Source organism: Parasteatoda tepidariorum, chromosome 12 (assembly GCF_982258835.1).
Source record: "Parasteatoda tepidariorum strain Cologne lab strain chromosome 12, Ptep-v5.0, whole genome shotgun sequence".
NCBI classification, from domain to species: domain Eukaryota; kingdom Metazoa; phylum Arthropoda; class Arachnida; order Araneae; family Theridiidae; genus Parasteatoda; species Parasteatoda tepidariorum.
Genome location: NC_141766.1, coordinates 57,266,177 through 57,286,760, shown reverse-complemented (window position 1 = coordinate 57,286,760; position 20,584 = coordinate 57,266,177). Strand labels below are relative to the sequence as shown.

Sequence of the window (20,584 nt, the reverse complement as noted above, 5' to 3'; positions counted from 1 at the left end):
GATGCCTAGACAATTGAAATTCTGTTTCGGCCTCGTACTGACCACAGTATTGACGTAAAATATCCTCTTGGTTGACGGATTATGGGTCATAATCCCCTTGCCATCGGAATAACGGTGTTATGTTTTCGTAGTTTTCCTGCCCATGTAACGCGAATGCGGGTAATTCTTTAAAAAGTTCATCATGGAGGGTAGTTTGTTTTAAATATTTGATCAAGGAATTTCTCTGTCTTCTGGGTTGGGTTAAAAATTACAAAACTACGGAGCTGAACATTGATAGTCATAACCCAAAAATGGGTTGGTTGTTCAACGACGGTTATTAAAAAAAATTAGTTGAGAAGAAGAAAAGTGATACTTTAATGATTTTGAGAAAGACAGCTTTAACACACTTTAAAGTTGTTAAAATTTTTAATTATTATTTTTAAAAATCGCCCAATTTCAAGGCTTACAGCAGACATCATGATATATATTTGCTGTTAAACCTAGAAAATGTGTGGTTTTCAAATGTCATTTAACACAATCAGCTGCGAGCCATTTCAATTTTTTAAAACTTTTTGCGTACTGCTTCATGGTTAAAATTGAAAAGTGATTCTACTAAAAGCTAATTTAACACATTAATTAGTTTTAAATAGACATATTTTACTTACATTTAAATTCAATCATTTTAATAAATTATTATTATTTTAAATTATGCAAACTTACAGTTTCAGGTATTACAAAGTAAATAAACTTTCTAACTGAAAGTTGAAACAATTTTTAAAATATCTTTTAAATTCTTATAACGCTTAAGTAATTGAAATGATGAATTCCTAAAAGGAAAATAATGATAACCCTCATTTTTAAATGTTCAAGAAATCATTTTCTAGGAGCGTTTTTGGTGCAAAAAAAATAATTTTCATATAGGCAGTAAGATATTTGTGTGTGTTGAGGTGCTCTTTAGTGTATACATCAATTGCTGGTAAAATACCTATCGGGAACCAATATTAAGGATCAGTTTGATGAAAAAGTTACTTTCGGAAAAAATGTGTCTTATCACTATACTACACAAAGCTCTACTATTTTATTCCTTATGTGAATTTGATAGAAGCGAATTCCTTCGTAATATATCTTAGACCAATGGCATGAGCAGGAAATGTATTTTTAGTCCAAACATTATTATTTATTGTTCTGCATTTCCATGAAAGCAGCATTTATATTTTTAGCAACTATTAAAGATTTTTAGTTTCTTTTTAAGATCTTTTATTACTCATTTACTACCCTAGATTGTACTAAATATATTCTTACTTGGCATACTTCCAAGAACTGAAAGACATATTCAATAATGTCACCATCCTTTGCATTCATCAATTTGAGTTCCTTAATGATATGTTTTTCTACCAGTGATATAAGATGAGGCAGGCACAGCCTATTTGCCAGTTCGATAACTGCAGCACCATTTTGAACTGTGAGGCTTTTATCATCAATCTTATCCGTGTATAGATATTGCAAACATATGTCAAATGTGGACTTAGTAGCTCCTGGAAATGGAATCTAATAGGAAATACAATTTATTATTAAGGGATGAAATACACTCTATAACAAAAAAATCGACGCACCAAGAAGCAATCATCCGATTGCTTTGAAATTTCGTATGCATGAATCTTTTGAACAGATATGGCTGGAATGATGCCGACTGGGGACGTATTAGCGACGAATCCCACTTCCAATTGTGTCCTGACGATCATCGAAGGCGTGTTTGGAGACGCACAGGGCAGAGGGGAGATCCTGCCTTCACTATTGCCCGCCACACTGGCCCTCAACAAGGCATTATGGTCTGGGGTACTTTCCTTTGAACGCTGAATCCCTTTGGTCGTCATTAAAGGTACACTTACTGCACAGCGGTACGTCGACGACATCCTAAGACCTGTTTTGCTACCGTTCCTTTTGCAGCGCCCCGAGGTTGGTTTTTCAGCAGGACAATGCCAGACCACATACGGCACGTGTTGCTATGAACTGTCTGTAAGCTTGTCAAACTCTTCCTTGGCCTGCCAGATCACCAGATCTCTCTCCCATCGAGCATGTCTGGGATATGATGGGAAGGCGATTGCATCTGGCACAGAATGTTGATGACCTCGTTCGACAATTGGATCGAATTTGGCAGGAAATACCGCAAGAGACCATCCGGGAGCTTTATCGGTCTATGCCACGCCGTGTGGCAGCTTGTATCCTGGCTAGAGGCGGATTAACACCGTATTGAAATTGTTACTGTAACTCTGAAATAAATTATTCAATTGTTCTGAAATTTCAATCATTTACTATTCTGTACATTGTCTTCCTATCCACCAATTTTCGTATCAATCGGACAACTCCTTTTTGGTGCGTCGATTTTTTTGTTATAGAGTGTATATTGCAATTGAAAATGTAGACAATATTGGTTAAGCCTAAATTCACTCACGCATTGATTTCAATATAAAATACTGGTTATAGGAAATTGGAATTTTTCTTATTGTTTTAAAAAGTATACGGTGCTGGTTTATGTATGAAATATTATATCAAGGGTAAATGTCACATGTGCACCCTATTGTTGACCGTCATTGCCATTTTGTATGAATCCCAGAAAGCACGTAACCTTAAGGCAACCTTGCGTCGAAATTTTCTTTTTATTGCCATAAAAATGTTTGTACTAAAAACCTTTATTTAATAAAGCAAAAATATTGCAGTTTAAAATCTTTCATCCTAAAAGGATTAAAAATTATTTTTAACGCTTTTTTTAAAAAGTATTGTCACTTAGGGAAAATGGTCACTTAGAGGCGTAATGACGTTTAACCTGACGTCACACTAGCGATAGGATCAAATTGCATTGTTCATTAAAATTCAAAGACAAGGTGGATTCTAGCTGAGCATACAAGACTTTGCGAAAAGAAACCTTATAATTACCTAGATTTAAGATTATTTTCTCCTTGAGACTAGATTTATTAAAGGTTTTTTTCACTCTTGAAAACCTTAAGTCAATCTCGATTTAAAGTTTTTAAATAGAAGGTTGTTTTCCAAGGTTTTGGATTAGAGTAATGTGCGTAGAATAGATCAGATTGTAACAGATCTCGTTTTAAGGTTAGAAGGTTTGCACGTGAACCATATAACAAACCTTCTTAGGTTTACAGTACAAGGTTTTTGATGAGTTAAAATAAACCTTATTTTGCTATCTAGGATGGGACTGAATTCCGTTGATAGGATGATAGGGTAAACGATCATTTTACATGAACGTAACTGAGGCTCGTTGACAGGGCTTTCAATTTTATTCTTCGAAACGTGGGTTTGTTGGTATAAATGAAACTTCGAAAAATCCCAAAGAAAAAGTCTAGCAGTGGGAAATTGCTGAGTGGCTAACTCAGGTTACCCAAACAGTAAATTACAAGGGCAAGAAAGGGCACAACAAAGCTCAAAATCTCAACAAAGAAATCGCTCTTTCATCTAGCGTTCAACTTTTAATGATCCTAAACTAACACCTGTCACATTTTTGGCAACATTGTAAAGCACAAATGGCGAAAATTTCAATTAGGAGTTCAATATAACTTGAATATTTCGAAAATTTATTTGAATTTTATTTGAAACACTCTATGAGCTAATTACAGTCTAGATTTGTTGCTTTTCTTTTTTGCTCACTTAGAAATTAGGTAAGTATTATGTACGGAGAGCGAAGTTAGTAAAAACAAATTAATATGGTTAAATGATAATACTTGGTGAAAATTACTTTTTCAGTTGAACTTTCCTTGAAATCACCTCCAAACATTGCAGTCATAACGTCACAGCGCGCCATTAAAACTGATCGATGAGCATAGCATTCACCATCATCGACAATGAAAATAACGTCTGTAAATAAAATAAAATAATTATTCATCTAACCACACGATAAAGTATTCTCTTCAAATCATGCAACGAAAAGCAAAGTATAGTTATCGCGACTAATTAGAAATAACACTTAATTCCACATCTATTTGAATAGCATGCTTTCAAAATTTAGAAAATGCTTACAAAATCCAATTTAAATGAAATTGGGGGATTTGCTACGATATCTGAATAAGTTTGAGCCCCCTATATGAATGTGAACTAATTTTAACTAAATACTGCAAAAATTCATTTATTTCTGTACCATTATTTCTTTGCTCATCTTTGTTTAAAGCTGCTAAGCCACTTAGTGGATTTAAGCAGTTCGTGCACAAAATTCTGCAAGACTTTCGCAATTATGGACATCTATTGAGTCTGCATTGCTGAATATCCTTGCAAGAGACTACTTATTGAGTCCATGCCACTTCGAGTTGATGCATTTCGTAGGTTCGACACGATATTAAGATGACTTTTGACACATCAACGTATATTCTATTGGAATATATGACGACAATAAAGCTTAAAAGTAGTTGACTGGTATAAGTTAAGTTATTGATTCATTATTATTTTAACAATTTTAACAAACCTTGGAGTATGATCTGGGTATTGATATGGATTAAAATTAGTTATTTAAAACTGGAGCTAATAAGAGCTAAAACTATAGCTTGATGAGCTGAAACTGTACCTGTATAGAGGTGTTCTACTAAGCATATTTGCTTTAGGCTTTCCTTGAAATGATACTGATAACTTTCTTGAATGTTGTTCTTGAGTTTGCCTTCATGCTCTTCAATGTCATAGATTAGATCCTGAATAAATAGAATGTTGATTTAGAGAGCGGCCATCACAAGTGATTAATATTTTTATTTTATTATTAATTGGTAAGAAAGTGTAGTGCTAAAAGTAGATCATTAGTAAAAAGATTTTCACTCATAAAATAACATAAAACAGAAGTCAAACATTCAAAATCTCTGAAAAATGGAAAAAATAAAGACGCTTAAACGACAGAACTAATTGTTTTTACAGGGGTTTAGTCTCTATAGTAAGGGTCTTCAACCTCTTTCACCAAAGGGCGACAGCAATAGATTCTAAAAATTTCACGGGTCACACATCTTCTATATGATATAATTCAGTTATAGAGATTTATAAACAAGAGGATAATTAAGTGCAGGTAACGTATTTTTTAATCTCTATGGTGCTCATGTTTTGTTAAAATCTGGAATGAAATTAAAGTAGAGTCAATAAATTTTTTGCAGTTTCGTTATTTTCTTTATTATTGCATTTATTCTCTATGGTAAAGGTCTTCAACCTTTTTCGCCAGAGAGCCACAGCAATAGATTCTAAAAATCTCATGGGTCCCACATCTTCTGTATAATATAATTATAGTTAAAGAGATTTATAAGCAGGAGGATAATTAAGCGCAGGTTACTAATTTTTTCATCTCTATGGCACTCGAGTTTTGTTGAAATTTGGAATTAAATTAAAATAGAATCAATATATTTGATGTAGTTTTGTTATTTTCTTTATTATTGCAAACTGAATGCGTAATTTAACATAGTGTGTATTTAACTGTAGCAACGATATCACTCGATCATGTGAAATAGCTATTATTGTAATTTTATCCTCCAAAATATGTCAAGACTTGCTTTCGATATTGTGTTCTTTGATCAATGGTTTGTTGGTGATATCTCACCCAATAAATAGATCTATGTTAGTCATGAATTTTACGCTGCATCTTTTATCTTTTACTTTTTTTCTTTTAACTGTCGTTTATCAGCCAACTTAATTTTTGGGTTTACGACTACTAATGTTCAGCTACGTAACCTTGTAATTTTGAATCTAACCCAGAAGACAAGGGAACTCATAGATCAAGTATTAGGAGAAATTTGCCTTCGTGGAGGACTTTTTGATGGAGCTAACTCGCATTTGTGTTACATGGAGAGGAATACCACGAGAGCCTCCAACTGTTAACCTGATGGCAAGAGGTTCTAACCCATGATCCATCTACCACTGAGGGTATTTCACATCAGCACTGTGGTCGGTGCAAACCGGATGCGGAATTCATATCAACCAGCCAATGCCGGGATTCAAACCTGGGTCACCTCTCTAGAAGGCAAACGTTCTATCCCATGAACCATGACGGTTCTTACACTGCAGCTGAAATAAATGTCATTTTCATATCAAACAGCTAATTTAAAAGATATGGTAGGCTTGTAGAACAGCAAATAGCTACGCATTGAAGACTAACATTTTATTCTAACAAAGACTGACAGTATGAAAAGTTAATTCAAGAAAAATAGAAGGGGATAGAATTGTGCGATTTGCTACGTTCTGTTTAGGAAACTAAATAAATTTCTTCATTCTCAAAACCTGATATTAAAAGTACTTAATTCGTTAACAAATTTCTCTGATAAGTGAAAAATATAATCGAATCATGTCTTCAAAATAACCATCATTTTCAACAACGTGGTGCAGTTTAAGGACAAGAGAAATCAAAAGTCTAAGGAATGGTCTGATTTACGAGCAGAAAACATCGTTTTGTTGCATTTCACCCTTTGTTAAAAGATTAAAATTTATAGCACCTTTTTTCGGCGAATTTAGTAATTAACTTTTAAATTTTGTCTGAATAAATAAACTGGTTTCTGAAGTTGTGCTCTCGTTTTCTAACGTATTATAAATTTCAATCTCCAGTCTTAATTTAATTGATTTTTCAAATTGAACCTTAAACATAATTTTTTAAGTTCAAAATTTTAAGTTTTGGATCTTTTATTTTTAGAGCAATTTGTACCATAATAGAAATTTTAAAAAAATAGTGCGTGGAGTCCCTCCGCGCGGAAGAAGTGAAACTTCGTAATGTGGAAATGAAAATAGGAAGGGGTAGAAATTGATTTTTAGTGAAATCATGTTGTTTCTTTAAGACAAACTTTATTAACATTGCTTACAATTCACAATTGATCGCATCTTTTAATTATCATTTTCGAGTGGAGAAATATCCAAATCTATAACATTTACAATGGGATTATGATAACTAAAGTAAGATACGAAATGTTTGAGTTCTATTTTTTCAATATTTCTTGCAAAAACTGCATCAATGGTAGTTCCCCCTTTGGTTGTTGAATCATTTCTACCATTTATCACTTCCAATCCAAATTTGTCTTTAAGGAAGGTTAATAATGTTTCAGCTTCAGGTAACGAGAAATTCACATTAAAATCTCCTGCAAGGATCACAGGCCGTTCGTTGCCATGGTAGCGTTAAGCGTTTAACGCAACCTTGTTGTAAGTCGCATTAGAAGTTTCACTTCAAAAAAATACAGTTGAATGTAAAAAGTTAACTACCTCTAAGATATCAATCTGAGTTAAAGTTGCAGCCTCTTTGATATCACCCAGGGCTACATCAGGTAGAGCATCTAATTCTCCACAGTATACAAATCTGGAAAGTTTAAAAATTCATTTCAATTTGAATTGATGTTTCCGCAATAAAAAAGTTTTTAAAAGCTAGAAAACAGTTTAAAGAGATACCTGAGATAGATTTGAAAAGATTGAAGTGTCACAAACTGAAGATCTTCTAAGTTTACCTGTCAGAAAAAAATATGCATATAAAATAAGACCCGATATTTTAAAAAACTCTAATACAAACTACATTGCAAAACCGTTTAAACGAAATGATTCTAACTAATCTTCAAAAAATTTATAAAAAATCAGCTACCAATTCTTTTTAATGCATTAGTTTTAAGGTTTTGGATTCGGATGTAAGTGTGCGCTTTGGAAGTTGGAATAAAAATGTAAAATGGTTTTAAAGAACACTCCGATTTGTTCAATTTTGTATTTTCCTATGTAAAATTACATTCTTTAAAATGATAAAAAGAAGCTGTATACCTGACATTTGAAAGTTTTTTCGACTGCTATAAAAGAAAATAATAAAAAAATAATAAATGTTTTTCAAAAGTTATTTTTTTCATAGAATTATCTTTTGATAGGCAAATTTTATGATTATGCGCAAAAATGTTTCAATTCGCTGAAAAAGTTCACGAGATATTGCTTAATGCGCAAAAAATAAAATTAACAGTAAGGGTCCAAGTTTTGGATCGCTCTCACGACCAAAATATTGGGACCATATTACCCAGATAGCAACTATATTTTGGGAGACAAAAATCCGAATCCGTCGAAAAAAGGGAATAATAATTTACGTTCTAGAGAAAATAACGTCTTTGTGTTTTACTTCGTAGTTTAAAATATATTCTGCATTAATTAATTAGCATATTTGAAGTTAACCGTTCGAAATATTTAGATTGAGTCATAGAACTTGAAGATCCGATCACTAGATCAAAAGTTAATCACAGCCTTTTTTTTGTGCACTGTGCCTGAGAAAATATTTTTGCTTTGTTATATTTAGAAATATTTTTGTTTTGGTATCTGTGCAAAAATGATTGTCAAGTTTTGGTAACTCTGGAGCAGCCGCATGCAAAAAACTAAAAAAGAAAAGAAAAGAAAGAAATAAAAAAAAATCGAATAGGGCAAAGATAAAACTATTAGTAACCCCCGGGTAAGGAAATATATAATTTTATTTAATTTATTACTTGTTTAACAGTTTTATTTGGCTCCTTGTTCATTTATTTCGCGCAAACTAGTATTGATACAGAAATATCTCTTCATTTTTAATTTACAATTGGTCTGCCTGCCTTTAAACTATAAAAATTACTTTAACAATTTTGTATCATAACGCTCAATTCACTGTGTTTCCGACAAAAATGACAATAATCATTTTGCTTTATTCGTTTGATTGTGAACTGCAAAACATTTCGGCTCACATTACGATAAAAAGTACCGGCAATCAAGTCGCCGATACTTTTTACCGTGAAATCGATTTTTAACGGAACATTTTATGGAACAAAAAATAATATATTCCGTAATTCTTACAGTAATCACCGTGAAATCACTGAATCACTCGAATTAAATAAATATTACTGCAGAAACTATGGTTTTATATTTTACAGTAAAAATGGATTTTTAGGATAAATGGATTTTACGAATGATGCATCCAAAGTGCTGGTACTTTATACCGTAATTTGATCCGGAATTTTTTACAGTGTATACCCAAACTACACATTTCGTGATGCTGCATCTTGGAATAAAAAACTTCTTATTTTCGCTTCACACTAATTGTTAACACATTAACCGTTTGAGTGCGGCGAAGAGCTATCGCGCTTCGCTTATTATGGGTCAAAAATGCGGAGCTCTTGTTTTGTACCGAAAATGCGGAGACGCTGCTACTGATTAGCATAAATTTCGTAATTAACATAACAATTAGTGTTTATAAACATAATAATTAGTGTTAATTATAAGCATTTCTATTGTTCTCCAAAAAAAATTACTACACATTTCATTCCGCACTATTAGCATATACGTATATAAGAAAACTCTTCAGCACTCAAACGGTTAAGGGCAACCGTTTTCATGAACTTTCTTTAAGAAGGTCATGGCTCAATTATTTCATTCTTGATAGTTGTCTTGGAAAACATTATTTTATCACCATATTTATTAAATACATAAATATTTTTATTTTGTTCCAAGAATAGGCCATTGTGATATTTATAAAACTAAATTGGTGGATTACAGTATAAAACACCGAATTAGTGTAAACATAAACTGCCTTTCTTTCATGCGGTGCTTTTTAATTTAAAACGAAATATTGTATTTTCGCAACAGTTGTCTTAAATGGGTGAAACAAGTGAGCGTGTGTTACGCACCTTTAGACAATCAATTTCAGATGAAATAAATATATCCTTGAAAAATGATGATGCAGCGGCCAAAATGATCTTATGTGTCCGAAATACCGCTCCTGCAGCTTCTAAGTTAACATCTGAAGCAAATCCTTTGTCCAGCAAAGAACCCATTTCGATTTTGTAAGAAGACGCCAAAGCTTTAACCTCTGGTTCTTTAGGCATTGGAGGAAGGTAAGGCATCTAGTAAATGTAAAATAAATATGTATTTTATTAAGTTCATTAAGAGACGAATTTTCTTTTATTGTAGCAAGAAACTTTAAGAGAGAACACTACCCAGAATTTCAGTATCAAATTCAATATCAATTCAATTCAAATATCTAGTTTATATATTTTGCTTTTTCTTAAAGCTCAAATACAAAAATCAAGAAAATAAAATTTTAATACTTATGAAAATTAAAAAATCTATGATACATTATAGAAAATGCATATTCTCAGTAAAGCAGAATCAAACGGATCAATCAAACGGATCAACGGATCAATCAAACGGATTTTCAAATCAAACGGATATTTTCAGAGTTATCGATTAGAAGGTTATCAAAATTATTATTATTTTTGTTGTTAAAAAAAATACGATGGAAATTTGTAGATTAGTATGTGCTGCATGTTACATAAATCTGCATAACTTTTCTAAATATTCGAACTTGACAAAATAATTTTAGCATATAATTTAATTCGAAAAATGCAAAATAAGATTTAAAAAAAACTTTCAGAAAAGATCAAAAGGAAGAAAAACAAAGAAAACAATTTCAGAAAAATAAAAAAAAAGATGAAAAAACTCCGAAAATGCAAAAAAAAAAAAATAATAATAAATAAATAAATAAAATAAAATAAAAAAGCTTTTAGAAAATTCGTTTAATTCAATTAGAATTTTTTTCGTGAACAAGAAATAGAAATCTTCAAGAAAAGTAAAAAGAAAGAAATTTTATAATATGCAGGAGGAAAAAAAAGAGAGAAGCTTTAAGAAAATGAAAAAAAAAGTGTTTTTCAAAAAATTCAAAAAATAAGAAAAAAAAATCTGAAGCTACAAAATAAATTAAAAGAGCTTTCGGAAAATCATTTTAATTCGATTAGTTTTCATCTGCATAAAAAAATTTTTTTTATGCAATCGAGGAAGGGAAAAAAAAATCTTCAAGCAAAGCAGAAAAAAAAATCATACTATGCAAAAGGAAAAAGAGAAAGAGTTTTCAAAAAACTAAAAGAAAAGGAGAAAGAGAGAGAGTTTTCAAAAAACTAAAAGAAAAGGAAAAAGAGAGTTTTCAAAAAACTAAAAGAAAAGGAAAAAGAGAAGGAGTTTTCAAAAAACTAAAAGAAAAGGGAAGAAAGCTTTATGAGAATGAAAAAAAATCCGAAATTGGAAAATTCAAATTTTTGATTTTCTTTCTTCAAAAATTCAAGGTGTTGTCTCGAATTTTTCAGCAAAGGGTATGGAGTATCCTTACCTGAGGAGCAGGCAGCATGACATTTTTCAGATTCTTCGCCCAGAATCTTTTCAGCCGACGAGCTCTGAGGGCCTGCCTCATAGCATTTTCAAATACATTATCAATACCATAGTGTGTATACACACTAACCTCGTAGTAAACGGCACCTAGTTCAGCTGCCAAATTACGTCCTTGCTCTCGAGTTATAAGTTCAGCTTCTTCAACAAGTCTGAAATAATTCAAAAGCTATATTAAATAAAAATATATTTTTATTAAAAAAATGTTTTTTTTTTGGAAATTATGTGAAGTGCTTGGTTTTAAAACCAGTTTTTCTACTTTAATAAAACTAATTTTTTTAAGCACCTTAAGAGCCCATTGTTTATTCTTTGCTTTCTTGAGAATAAAATCAAGTTATATCCTAATTTAAAATATTTCAATAACTTCAATTATATTTTATTTAATCTAAATTTCTATGACTTTTAAAAAAAATTTAAAATCAAAATACCGTTTTCGGTGAATATTCTTCTTTTTTTTCCCAATAAACTTTCATTATTATCATTCGAAGTCATAACCGATGTTATAAAATTTAAAAACAGTTATTAAGGCAAAATTACTAGAAGAAACTCAATTCAACAAGTTTTAGTAAAAATATGCTCCTTTATTATTTTCCTAAAAAATTACACGTAGAACCAATTTTTATTAAAATTAAAAAAAAAAAAAGCATAAATGCAAAATAACTTTAAAAACGCTAAGAAAACGTTTTTTCAAACATTCATTATTTTTTGAGGAAATAAAAGAAGTGGGTTTCTTGCACTAAAAATAAAAATATATCAGACATTAATCTTTGAAATATTTCATGTTATTAAAATGCAAACTGCAATTCACAGTTGCCACGCACAGGGCCGGATTAAGAACCTAAGAGGCCCTAAGCACTTAAAAATTTTTGATGTTCCTTAAATGTAATTAAAAACATCAATACGAATATAAAATCTTTTTCTTAAATAAGTAAATTGAAGAAAAAAATAATAAATTTATATCACCGTCAAATTTAAAGCTTCTTGCCGAGAATCTGATGGAAATCAAAATTTTTAAATTAATTCTTTGAAGGGTTATTACTTGTGTTGGTCATTATTAGCAAAAGATAATTTAGAAGCGACGCAGTGATTTCGAATCGTTACATAAAAACTTGTACAACAATTTATTTATTTATTTTACTGAAATTACATACATTTGCTGACTTGTGTGCTCAATATATAGGGTAATAAGTCATTGTTAAGTAGAAAATACAGATAGAACAATTCAGAGAAAGACATCACAAAGAATACATCCAGGGTTACGGCGGGATTCGAACCCGCTACCTCCACGCTTAACAGAGCGTTTGGACCGGCGATACCGCTCGACCAGGAAGGCCCCTTGTACAACAAACGCTGCTTGAGAATCTGGACATTTGCATTTAAGTTGCCATTAGAGTATTGTTCTTTTGCCAAATGTTACGAAGTATAAAGTAAGCAAGTTCAATTTGCTTTTTTTTTTCTTTCTGATCTACTTCTTTAAATTGTTCAACCTGTATTCCTTTATTGTTTTATTAGAATTACATACATTTGCAGGCTTATTTGCTCAATTTAGGCTAATAAACCTTTGTAAAGTAGAAGAAGAGATAGAACAATTTAGAGAAGGGCATAACAAAGAATACATCCAGGGTTACGGTGGAATTCGAACTCGACACCTCTATGCTTTGCACAACGTTTCATTGGAGATAACGCTCGGCAAGGGAGGCGCCAACCTGTATTCCATTTTATAGAAGTAGCAAGAGGGTGTACGCTCGTTGCTTTAATCCTACCATCAAAACTAATTTTACAAGAAACAATAAACTTCTTAAAGTCATTCTTAATAATTTCGATTTATTGCTACACTAAGAAGTTAATGAAATCTTACAAATTAAAATATTCGATGTGATTCCTTATTTCTTGAAAGCAAATATATATATATATATATATATATTTATATATATATATATATATATATATATATATATATATATATATATATATATATATATATATATATATATATATATATATATATATATATATATATATATATATATATTCTCAGAATAACTGTCCCACAGTGGTGGACTGATCGTTAAGACCCGGTTCCCTGCAGATCACGGAAGTCAAGCATCCCCGGCTGCGGTCAGTGTGCGGGTGGGTGACCACTTGGATCAGTCTGTGTAAGGACAAAAGGGTGTGCGGTATTGGTCCTCGTTAAATTGTTTTACAGTAAAGTGCTGGACTTCACGTGTAGGTCGGCGGGCTACCGAAGCGGGGGTATTATCCCCTCTGTAAAGGATCAAAATAGTGAAGGCATGTCTTCGGATCATCCTCGGGGATGTTTCTCAGACCGTCGCCAATAGCCAACTGCGCAGCTCTAGTGCGTCGTAAATGAACTACAACAGCAGCAACAAAATTATGATCATTAATTTAGATTTTAGGAAGAATTCCGTATTTTTGCTATCTCGATTTGTTTTTCTGTTTTCAACAAACACTTGATGATAGATTGCGATTTGATACTATGAAACTTTTAAATATAAAGAGACGCTGATCGGGAGAAAAGGTAATTAATAATTTTTAGAATTTGAGGACTTTTTTTCCTCAAAGTTTTTCAGCAATAAGGTTATAAGGTTAGTAATATTGGTTAGGCAACTTAACATTTGTCAGCTGTCCATTATTATTTATACCGACGAAAATCGATTTTTGGATTATGCTGATAATCCTTCTGACCTGTTTTAAGCAGAACCTTTATAGTTAATTTAGTCCTTGTAAGTAGTACACTATTTTCGTTTTTTAGCGATCCCGCAGTTTACTGATCGCAAAGACATGTCTACCAGTAGAACACCTAAGTCAAGCATCACTGACTGCGGTCATTTAGAGGGTGGGTGACCACATTGATAAGCCGGGGGTGTGCAGTACTGGTCCTTGTTAGTTAAATTGTTCTATCGTGAAGTGCTCGAATTCACGAGCAGGTCGTCGACCAATGCAGGGAAGCCATCCCCTCTGCAGAGCATAAAAATTGCGAGGCATGTCTTCGGTTTATTCTCAGGGATGTTTCCCAGAACGTCGCCAATAGCCCATCGTGCAGCTCTAGTGTCGACGTAAATAAAATACCTACCTACCGTTTTTGAGTGCTGACATGATTTAGAAAGTCAGGGGCGCAAATCTACCAACGATTTCAGTTTGTCACCCAACAGCAAAGTCACTAAATTCTATGGCTAATAAAATAGTTATTCTAAAAAAAAATTTCTGCTTTGAATATATAAAAAATGTTAGCGAATATTTTAATATAAGTAAGACTTGAAACATTTCATTAACTTCTTAATACAGCAATACTAATGATGTCTTAGCATCTGGGCATTTTCCTTTTTTATGATACGAAGACAAATCAGACGCATTCGTAAACTACACTTTTTTAGTATTAAGCTCACAGTTGTCGAATTGATCTTGAGCCTTAGTTACTGTTGCATCACGGTGGAGAAGGTCGCAGGATCGAGCCCCGAAGTTTCAACCGAATTCCAGCACTTACAAATATGCAAGTAACCGAGTGATCTGCATAAAAACTTTATTTTGAAATATAAAAAATTACACCGCAGTGTCATGTTGTGTTTCTATGTCTTATAATTAAACAGTCATGTACTACTTATAAATATTCGTTGTACTTATTGGGTGAATTTGGATTATAAACGTGTGATCATCTTTATTGTAGTTTGGTGCTTCAGCTTTCAGACTATTCCAGTCCCAGAATTTTCTGCGGTTAAACTTTAATGCGATACGACTTTTCATTATATAAATCTAAGTTATTAAGAATGACTTTAGGCAGTTTATTAATTCTTGTAAAATTACTTTTCATGGTAGGATTAAAGTAGTAACGAGAGTACATCTTCTTGCTACTTCTATAAATTGGAATACAGGTTGAACAATTTAAATAAGTAGATCAGAATAAAAAAGAAAATTGAACTTGCTCTCTTTATACTTCGGAGCAATTGGCAAAAGAACAATACTTTGATGGCAACTTCAATGTAAATATCCAAATTCTCAAGCAACGTTTGTTGTAAAAATTTTTATGTTACGATTCGAATTCTGCACGACTGCATAGTTTCTGAATTACCTTTTGCTAATAATGACCAACACAAGTAATATAACTGTGACCATGGGATGAAAATCTATTTAAGCTCTCCAGCCATCTCGTAGCGTGCTCTAGTTCAAAAGTTTAACTAACTGAGTATTGTCATCTCAATACGCTCTTACGAATTATCCTACTAAATTTTAGGAATTTTAGTTACGGCAGCTTCAGCTATATTTGGTAAGTTTTATCTTCGCAGCTTTATAGAATTTTTAGCAGTGTAGAATAAAATTTGGATTGTTTTAGAATTTTCTTTTATTAAAAAATTACTATTTTTGAATTTTTAAAGAAATTGTGATATTTTAATTTTTAAAAATTAGATAGGAAATATTAAGCGATCTAAATTTATCTAAAATTTACTGTAAATTTTTATTCCATGAGTTACAGTTTTAATAAAACTAGTGATTGATTATGTCTGCGTTAATAAAAGCCGTTACTTAGAAATTATAATATTTTCAACCATTTGATCACACACTGAATTTAATTAAATTCATAATCTGTTTTTCTCACGGAATGCCAAACGATATTTAATGAATTTTGGTAAGCATTGCTTTTTAAATGTTCTAAAATAAATGACCTAAACATTTCAAACCAACTTCATTTTTAATTCAATAACATAAGTAACTCTCATAAACAAAATATTTGAAATAAATTATATTTTCCAGTGAACTTACACTCGTAAAAATAAATGCGTATTCACTGTCGAACACACATTGATTAATGCGATTGTGCGTAAAAAATGAAAAGAATGAAAAAAGTTAAAAATCGGTAAAAATTTCAACAGATCAAACAAGTAGTTGAATCGACAAATTGTTAAACAACACTTGTGTAAAGTTTTCGTTTATCTTGTATTAATTTCTCAAGTTAAGCGCAAATTAATTTGTATAAATAACTTGTCGTATATGACATTGTATATTTTAAATGCGAAATTTTAGTTAAATTTTAAGTCTGAATATTTTTAAATGTATATGAAATTTAAAATTCTAAATATTTCTGTGTCATTATAGGTTAATTGGCAATTGCATCTACAGTAATTTGAGCCACGAACTAAGACTGTATTGACTGGGAGTCTCGCATTAAAGACTGTATTGACTGGGAGTCTCGCATTAAAGACTGTGCTGGAGTCTCGCATTAAAGACTGTGCTGGAGTCTCGCATTAAAGACTGTGCTGGAGTCTCGCATTAAAGACTGTGCTGGAGTCTCGCATTAAAGACTGTGCTGGAGTCTCGCATTAAAGACTGTGCTGGAGTCTCGCATTAAAGACTGTGCTGGAGTCTCGCATTAAAGACTGTGCTGGAGTCTCGCATTAAAGACTGTGCTGGAGTCTCGCATTAAAGACTGTGCTGGAGTCTCGCATTAAAGACTGTGCTGGAGTCTCGCATTAAAGACTGTGCTGGAGTCTCGCATTAAAGACTGTGCTGGAGTCTCGCATTAAAGACTGTGCTGGAGTCTCGCATTAAAGACTGTGCTGGAGTCTCGCATTAAAGACTGTGCTGGAGTCTCGCATTAAAGACTGTGCTGGAGTCTCGCATTAAAGACTGTGCTGGAGTCTCGCATTAAAGACTGTGCTGGAGTCTCGCATTAAAGACTGTGCTGGAGTCTCGCATTAAAGACTGTGCTGGAGTCTCGCATTAAAGACTGTGCTGGAGTCTCGCATTAAAGACTGTGCTGGAGTCTCGCATTAAAGACTGTGCTGGAGTCTCGCATTAAAGACTGTGCTGGAGTCTCGCATTAAAGACTGTGCTGGAGTCTCGCATTAAAGACTGTGCTGGAGTCTCGCATTAAAGACTGTGCTGGAGTCTCGCATTAAAGACTGTGCTGGAGTCTCGCATTAAAGACTGTGCTGGAGTCTCGCATTAAAGACTGTGCTGGAGTCTCGCATTAAAGACTGTGCTGGAGTCTCGCATTAAAGACTGTGCTGGAGTCTCGCATTAAAGACTGTGCTGGAGTCTCGCATTAAAGACTGTGCTGGAGTCTCGCATTAAAGACTGTGCTGGAGTCTCGCATTAAAGACTGTGCTGGAGTCTCGCATTAAAGACTGTGCTGGAGTCTCGCATTAAAGACTGTGCTGGAGTCTCGCATTAAAGACTGTGCTGGAGTCTCGCATTAAAGACTGTGCTGGAGTCTCGCATTAAAGACTGTGCTGGAGTCTCGCATTAAAGACTGTGCTGGAGTCTCGCATTAAAGACTGTGCTGGAGTCTCGCATTAAAGACTGTGCTGGAGTCTCGCATTAAAGACTGTGCTGGAGTCTCGCATTAAAGACTGTGCTGGAGTCTCGCATTAAAGACTGTGCTGGAGTCTCGCATTAAAGACTGTGCTGGAGTCTCGCATTAAAGACTGTGCTGGAGTCTCGCATTAAAGACTGTGCTGGAGTCTCGCATTAAAGACTGTGCTGGAGTCTCGCATTAAAGACTGGATTAAGAGCAGTTCCTATCAGTAAGAGAATTTTATCCTTCCAGTATCTTTGTTCCAAGACACTCCCATTTTTATCCATCAATAGATTATTCAATATTCTCTCAAAGTTAAATGTTTTGTTAAAGATGTTAGATAATCTTTGTTAGATATGTATGATTTATGCAACAACGTAACTTTTTATCATGCTATATTCAAAATTTTACTTGCTGTTTTGTGTTAAAATTTAGGTCAAAATTATTAAATTTTCTAGCTTTGAAGTTAGCCGCTCTTTTTAAAGTTTATTTAAATGCAGTTTTGTTGCAACTTAGTTTTTCAAAGTATTATAATTAAATTTATTTTAAAACTTAATTTGAGAGCAGATTATTGCGAGAGAAAATTATCAGCGTACTTATGAGCAATTAGAAAACTTATATTTTGATCCCTTGGTTTCTATTGAAATTTTTATACGATTAGAAATTTAGAGGTTGAGATTTTAATTCTGGTATTACACTTTACTCGTATTTTGTTTATCGCTAGTGATAAATTCGAAGCAGCATTGATAGAATGTAATACTTGCGAACTTTTAATGTATTCAACAAATCTTCATATATTTTAAAATTCTAAATCCCTCACAATTTTATTTTTAAAAAAAATTACAATGTCTTCAAATTGAACGGATAAATGACAAATTTACTGGATGTTTCAAAACTGCGATAGATATATGAGAACTGACAGTTACTTTTCAAAGCAATGCAGTAAATTATATGTAAATTCTACGTTCTAGGGATAATCAATAATATGGTAAATATAACTAACTCAGTGGCGCGACAGCCCATTAAGAGGGCCAAGGCCGACTGTGCCCATCTCAGTTTTCTTGACCTTGGGCTCTGGGGTGCAGGAGCATATGTTCCGGTCAGGTGGTCAGCCGAACGCGGTTAGTTCCCAAGCATGCTTGGTACTCATTTTATCGACCCACTGAAGGGATGAAAGGCTGAGTCGGCCTTGCCCAGCCCAAGGATCGAACCAAGGACCTGTGGCACGACAGCGCGAAGCGCTACCGCTCAGCCACCGGGCGATGGTAAATATACCAAATCTTTAATTTTACATTGATAGTGTCGGATGTCATATGGTTTGTTACGGAATAGTCACCTTGCTTTGTATAAGTTTGAATATCATAATAGATTTTAATACTTTGTTATATGCCAGAAATAATTTACAATGAAGTCTAATAAATTTTAATAAAAAACAACCGATTATTGACATACTTTTATTAGTCTATACGCAAAATTTTTTCAAGCATTATTATTTAAAAACTTGTTAGCTTAAGTATATATCAATATTGTCTTGCCTCAAAAAATATAATTGTGTGTTAGCAAATGATTTTGGTTTCCTATTGAAATTTCTATTAAACCAAAAATTTCAGGAAGTTTTTAAGAAATACTTGATTAGTTTTTAATACTATAAGAGTCGGTGCAAATTTTCAAGTCTTTTAGAAGAAAAAAACGTTTCACTAATAAGCATGTTATATTGCGACTGCTTTCACACGCTAATTATTAAAGTATTTTATCTGTTTAAGCATTATTATACAAAAAAAATTTGCTAAAAATTATTTTGCGAAGAATCTGTAAAAATCTCCTGCGTATGAATTATAATGAACGAAAATAAAACGTATATAGACATTGTAGTATTTTTTTTTTAAAAAAAAGACAAAATACCGTTTGTGTTAACTGAAGGGTAAGAGAGCTCTAGATTCTATTCCTTCTACACAGTGTAAAAATACCTTTAACTTCATAGTCTCGGGGCATACAGTTCAACTAAGCGGTAAACTGGGTTGTATATTTGTCACTCTTTTTCGAAGCAGACACTCTATGATCATATTCATTAAATATTCTTCGTTGCTAAAAAAGTAAATATTCGTGAATCCAGTTAAATAAAAATACTTTACACTCACTTGAATAGTATTGTAATTTAAAACAGAATAAAGTGCATAATTCAAATTGGGCGTCATGTTACTCTTAACAATGAAATTTTCAAAGCTCTATATCCAAATTCCTTCTCAATGAATTCTTATCTTTAAAATTTATTTATTAATGATGCATTTTAATAATTTTCTGTTTTCATGTTTCGTTTAAAGTGTAATTTTACTTATTGCTTGGTTTATAAGGATGATTGCGCACAAATATAAATAAAACATATATAACTTAGATTCAGGCCATAATTAAACATTGCATGTGATACTAAACACCGCGTCATCTGTTTTCTTTATTTCGGCAACAAAAAAATTTCAGAGGTCTGAGAGGAAATTAATTCCTTTTCCGTGATACAGAATTCAATAATTCTAATTTAATGTAATCACTTTTAAAGAAAAGTCTAAGCGTTTTAATTTTTAATTTTGCGAAGGAAAAATTCTGACTCATTTTTAAGAGTATGTGGGAAAAAATGTTTTTAAGTGAAATATTTAATATTTTCTCTCCTAAATACGCACAACTTAGTTTTTACAAATTTTCTTCTTTTTTTTTTCTTCTTTTTTTTGACTTATCACTTAAAAGTAGTGTAATTGTATTTCATGTCTATTATTGTAAATTAAAAACAATTTAAGAGGATTTAATTTTAAAAAGCGAAATAAATATTATTTTATCGGGAATTGTAATTTGAGAAACTAGTTAATAATTCTTAAAATTAGGAAGAAACTGTTTAAGACTCAGTATTTCTTCCAATATGGTATTCATGAAATCTAAATTATTTTTATTTACGTTGGAATATTTGATTTCTTTTGCATTGCTTGGGAAACATCAATAAATATCTCAGTATTTAATTTTATTAAAGATAAGAAACTACCAAAACGGCGAGTAATAAAACGAATAAGTATTTTGGAAAACCAATTATTACAGTAAGTAGATGGTTTTGATACAGGTATTTTAAACTGATATCAGCAACACTGATGATACACT

General features: G+C 32.3%; 1 protein-coding gene across 12 annotated transcripts in view; it reads right to left on the bottom strand.

The window, feature by feature from the left end:
• LOC107456640 (rho-related BTB domain-containing protein 1) overlaps nt 1-20,584 on the bottom strand; it is a 104,145-nt gene that overhangs the window by 7,612 nt on the left and 75,949 nt on the right. For 10 of the 12 annotated variants that reach the window (XM_087155833.1, XM_087155836.1, XM_087155834.1 and 7 more), the window contains 7 exons: nt 11,081-11,288; nt 9,606-9,821; nt 7,378-7,433; nt 7,195-7,288; nt 4,547-4,667; nt 3,728-3,846; nt 1,282-1,527 (listed from right to left, as the gene is read on the bottom strand). In XM_087155833.1, coding sequence (XP_087011959.1) covers nt 1,282-1,527; nt 3,728-3,846; nt 4,547-4,667; nt 7,195-7,288; nt 7,378-7,433; nt 9,606-9,821; nt 11,081-11,288 — 1,060 coding nt within the window. The remainder of the gene's footprint in view (nt 1-1,281; nt 1,528-3,727; nt 3,847-4,546; nt 4,668-7,194; nt 7,289-7,377; nt 7,434-9,605; nt 9,822-11,080; nt 11,289-20,584) is intronic. The other 2 variants (XM_087155839.1, XM_087155837.1) reach the window with 1 other exon arrangement.